General features: G+C 38.7%; 1 protein-coding gene across 1 annotated transcript; it reads left to right on the top strand.

Moving 5' to 3' along the window:
- Positions 1 to 575: 575 nt before the first annotated feature.
- Positions 576 to 2,106, top strand: LOC148863663 (transcription factor MYB62-like). Its single transcript, XM_088979713.1, has 3 exons — positions 576 to 833; positions 985 to 1,114; positions 1,261 to 2,106. The coding sequence occupies exons 1-3, from the start codon at positions 683 to 685 to the stop codon at positions 1,940 to 1,942; spliced, it is 963 nt and encodes a 320-aa protein (XP_088835839.1). The 5' UTR covers positions 576 to 682; the 3' UTR covers positions 1,943 to 2,106.
- Positions 2,107 to 5,477: the final 3,371 nt, after the last annotated feature.

Raw genomic sequence — 5,477 nt, forward strand, 5'->3', positions numbered from 1 at the left:
GATGGTTAAGATGGTCATACACAGAATGAAATTAAGGGTGTGTTTGGAAATGATGCAAATAAATGCGAATGTAAATATGTAGTGTAAAAGTGTCTATATAAATTGTAAAGTTGGATTAGTTTTACATTTATAAATTTACCTTCTTACCAAACATATTTTTAGGTTTAATGGATATAAACACGAATTCCAATAAAATGTGTCTTTTTTTTATCAAAAACCCACTTGAATGCAAATTTACTTTTTTTTTATTGATATACTTTTACATCTCATTATCCATGTAAATATGCATTGGAAAACATGTTTTCTGTCACTTGTCAATGCATTGTTGCCAAACACAATCAAAACTGAACCAAAATGCAAATTTATCCTCAGATGGATTTACACTTCATTTGCATCGTTTCCAAGGGCAGCCTAAACTCATATTATGCCCAAATCAGGTTTGCTTAATTTGTCTTAAAGGCAAAAAGCATTTATAGAATCTGAAGTGGTGTTTACTTTTCTTAAGCTCTATCTTTTCAACACTTAGGAAGTCACTATCTAACAGTTTTCTAAGTCTGAACCTCATTGGACTCTATAAAAAGCTCGGCTGGGCCTGAAGTTTCTCTGCTTTGGTTTCAACACTTCAACCCCTTTGTTCCTGTCAACTTGTTCTAGTTTTGTGGGTTTGTCCACGAGAGTAGCCATGTCTACTCCCAAGAATGCAGCATTCGGTTATGGTGAAGAAGATGCTGAGCTAAGAAGAGGGCCATGGACTGTTGAAGAAGATACTCTTCTGATTCACTACATTGCTTGTCATGGTGAAGGCCGCTGGAATCTATTAGCTAAATCTTCAGGTAAAAAATCTATCTATATCCTCCATTTCTCTTCACCCATTTAATATAATTTGTTACTGGTTTTTAATTACTTAATTGAATGATCTCATTTGCGCCACCATTTCTTTTTTTTTGTGTGTGTGTGTGTGTTAATCAACTGTTTGTTCTTCAGGGTTGAAAAGAACTGGCAAGAGTTGCAGATTGAGATGGTTGAATTATTTGAAACCAGACGTCAAACGTGGAAACCTCACTCCTGAAGAACAGCTCTTGATTCTCGAACTCCATTCGAAATGGGGCAACAGGTGATTATATATACGATCACTGCGCTTATGGATTAGCCCTTTATTATCAATGTGTGGATGTTTAGCACCATATTTAGATTCACGAATGCATTTCTCTGTGTTATATCAGTACTCTTCCTGAAGTTCTCTTTGTTTGGTGATTCCAGGTGGTCTAAGATTGCACAACGTCTACCAGGAAGAACAGATAATGAGATCAAGAATTACTGGAGAACAAGGGTGCAGAAACAAGCAAGGCATCTCAAGATTGATGCTAACAGCATGACGTTTCGGGATGCTATCAGATGTTTTTGGATGCCCAGATTGCTTCAGAAGATGGAAGAATCTTCTTCAGCCACGAAGACTCAAAATTCGTCAACTCCTCCTTCTACACCACTCAATCAGACCTCTCAGGCATCAGCTCTCCCACCACCGCCACCACCACCACCACCTCTAGAGGGGTCTCTCAGAATCAGCAAAGCAATTAACAGTTTCGATCATGAGAAGAATTCAAACCCAGGGAATTATTGTACCAGCCCAAGCATATTTTCTTCGGATTCCATGATGAGCATCTCCAAATTCCCTGAAATTTCAGATTACCCAGCAACAAGTCTTCATAATTTTGATAACAGCGACTATAATCCATTTCTAAGGAGCTCTTTCTATGTTGACAACTGTGGTAGTTATGACATGGATGACTTCAACATGTCTGCTATGTCAGTAATGGGAGGATACGAGACTTCTGATTGCCACATGGCAGAAAGTAATTGGGCCTATGATGACATGGCAGAAAGCATATGGAACATCGACGAGTTGTGGCAGTTCAGAAAGTTACAAGATAGGAACATCTAGTGTTTGTCATTATCTGATAATCCATTGTTGATTAAGTTTGTAACATGTATATCCTTGTGTAGTGAGATCAAGTCTTGTGGTGGGAAAGGAATTTTTCTAGTTCTGCACCAAAGCTGATTAAAGTTGCGAAATTTTCAATATATGGATATTTTTATGTTGGTTTATGTATGTGGCTGCATTAAATTTCTAGTAGTGGATGGTGAAGAAGCCGTCTGCAATGAAATTATTTGCTCCTTGACCTAGTCTCTAATGCCAACTAAGAGTATCATATGTGACTATGTGTGGTCAATTCAATTAAATGATTTAAGAGAGAGAGAGAGAGAGAGAGAGAGAGGTTTGGGTGGTCTAAGTGATATTTGAACCCTTGGTTCCTTTTATTTGTTTCCTCCAATAGAAGAATGCTTTAACCATCAAAATTACTAATTAACTAGATTCCTCTAGCAGCCTATTCATGAACCAACTCCAGGAAGCAAGTTTTTCCATTCTTTACTTTTCTTTGATTTTTTTTTTTTTAACCAGAGAAGAGATTTCCTGATATTGCAACTTACTTTTAGACTTGCTCTTTTGGGAGATTAATATTGCACCCAAAGATGTAGGTGGCTAGCCTTAATTAGATATACAATTCTATGTGACAAAATTAATTATTGGAAAATATGTGGAATACATTTAATTTCTAACTGATACATATGGTGAAATAATCATGTTGGACTGATCACTAGGGTTCATCACCAACACCTCCTATACTCAAGACTTCTGCGTTGCAACTGCACCCCTTGAAGCCTTGATCTTGAGCCAGATCTCAGTACTAACCAGAGTTGCAAAGCTACAGTTTAAGCTTGGTCAAAAGCTCCAGTTGAAAGGTACAGGGAATCTAGATTATTAACTTCAATTCAAACTGCATGCTGCTGGTTCATAGAAACCATAAGCCATTTAACACCGATGAGGAAGAAACCACCAAGTGGGGAATCTAGTTTCCAATTGGAAGGCTAAACAAGTTAGAAAATTTATATAAATATTTTAATAATCAACAGTGACCATGAGAGATCTGGAAGAAGCTTAACTAGAACATTTTGAAGTTGACTAATTAATCAATCCCAACCTCTAGATTAAAAAGATCAAGTGCAGTACTCAGGTAGCTAGAAAGATATTAGAAAAGCATGCATATGCATGCATCCCCATTCCAAAAGAAGGAAATCATAGCTTTCCTATATGAATCCAACACAAGTACTCCATTTACTGTCGACCCATTCTTGACACACCAACCCTACTGATCACATCCATCCAAGGGGAAGGCAGGGGCCGGGTGATGTTTTTCAAGTCGGGTCAATCTGAATTAACGAGGCACTTTCCCAACTGGGCTCCGACCCAATAGCCCCAATGTCTGTTTGGGTAGGTTCCAACTTCCCATCTTGGAGATCTTCAATTCTTCCAAGGGAAGGAGACAGCACCAGAATGGTGAACCCAAGTACCAAATCCGCTGGTATGAAATGCTAAACGGTCGGTCGTTAAGATTCAACAGGAGTGGTCAGTAAACTGCGAGAAACATAACGCTTAAGTCTGATTGGCCGGCTCGGAAACAAATATAAAGATACTGAACAAATCTGTTAGCTTTAATGGATGATGATAACTACAGTATGGCTGGGTTCAGCCTGAGAGAGCTCCCATGACCAAAGATGTTCACATGATTCTTGAATGACCATGTCACGTCAGTTGGCCTTATCCTGGAAAGTTTGTACCTCCATCATGTGAGTCTGTGACGAGGAGACGACTAACGGCTAAGCTTTTCATCAGAGCTCGGAACCTTGAAAGTCGAAACTCTCCCCCCAACACTCTTTCAGTCGAATCAATCTTTCACTGTCAAGCGGACCCGTGAAAGGACTGAACTCTCGCAAGGGGGGCTGTAGCCTATAGCTTCTTTCCTCCCACCTTGCTCCTAAAAACCAAAAGTGCCTTTCGTCTCTCTTATTGGTCCACTTAAGCTGCATTAAAAATATATCAAAAGCCACCCCTAGGCCCCAGCTGTTCCACGTCGCACGAAGGTACCGTACCCCCCTCCCTTTGTTTTTTTCTCGTGTTGTGTTGGTGGATGGCTGCAGGGGGTCCCTTGAAGTGAAAGCAAGCTTATCACCTTCAGCTCCAGGAACCAGGAGAATCATCTTTATTACCCTTATGGAGATTTCTTTCTTCTCTCATTTCTGACTCCCATTTCTGGGAAGAAAAGCGGTTTTTGAGCTTGTGCTCTCTTCCTATGATTAGCTAGAGAACTGTATTCTTATTGATACACACTGCATTATGTTCTCTCTCTCTATATATATATAACATATTAAAGTAAACATGCATTTGTGTAATTTAATCGGATGGTATATGTTGAGCTATTGATCAAAGGGTAGGGTTAGGGTATGCCACATATAACTGGAATGTGGCGTTAGGTCAAGTGGGGTTCCACATATTGTAGATGTGTGGTATAAGCTGGATGGATTTGTAAAAAGAAAGGCTTAAAAGAAAAAAGGATTATTATATATATTTTTTTTCTTTTCTCGTTTTAATTTATAGGAAAGTGTATATATTAGTATGGAAAGCTATGCATGTCCATTTAGGACATATACTGGACGCAGCCAGGAGATGCTCTGCTTCAGAGAGAACATCAGATGGATGTGACCATCTAAAACTAGTGAACTTTATCTGAACCACTAGTGGCCTTCTTTTTCAACACAAAATGAATGAACGAAATTGGACGGCTGTGATATTCTGATCAGTGATTACGCTGTTGTTTCACTAGTACTTGGTGGGACCTATTTCATGATTGAACTTGTTGAACTGGACTTTATTGCCATTTCGGCCTTTTGTGGTGCATATGTCATCACAAACTAGCTTGTGATAGACTTCTGGGTAGCTAGAGAGCTTGTTATGACTGACAAGTGTAAATGAATCTCTCTCTCTCTACCCAATAGAGATTTTGGACTACGTACTTTTCTAAGTTTTGGTGTCATAATAGAGTTGTTAAATTCTTGTTTAGGGTCTTTATAAGTAATTTGGATTTAATAGCCTTTGAATGGAATCATAGAATAATAGCTTGTGATGAATGCTCTCTCTCTCTCTCAGCTTATTCTCTTTAACACTGAATAGAGATTATGAACTACTATGAGAACTAATTTTTGGAATCATATGATAGAGTTGATAATTTGGGTCTTTGTAAGTGATTTGATTTTAATGGCCTTTACATAAAATAATTGCTCTAGCCCACTAGTGTAAGGGGGAAGGGAAATTTAAGGCAATTATTCATGAGCTTTTCTTTTCTCTTTTTTTATAAGGCCATTACCCAATGCTAGTCCTGACAATCAGGGCCCTTGGGACTGGATACAGGCCTAACTTCCAGCAATTTCAGCACCTAGTGGCCACTATCAAACTCAAACTCACATTCACACACTTGTCGGCCCAAGGATTTTACCATATCACCAAACAATGGCCCCTCACTTGAGATGAATTAGTAACATAAGAACTATGGAAATGTTTAGTAATTCAGTATTGCCCCTTG

The sequence above is a fragment of the Nelumbo lutea genome, chromosome 3 (genome assembly GCF_056320005.1).
Source record: "Nelumbo lutea isolate HS-2025 chromosome 3, American lotus-T2T, whole genome shotgun sequence".
Lineage (NCBI taxonomy): Eukaryota > Viridiplantae > Streptophyta > Magnoliopsida > Proteales > Nelumbonaceae > Nelumbo > Nelumbo lutea.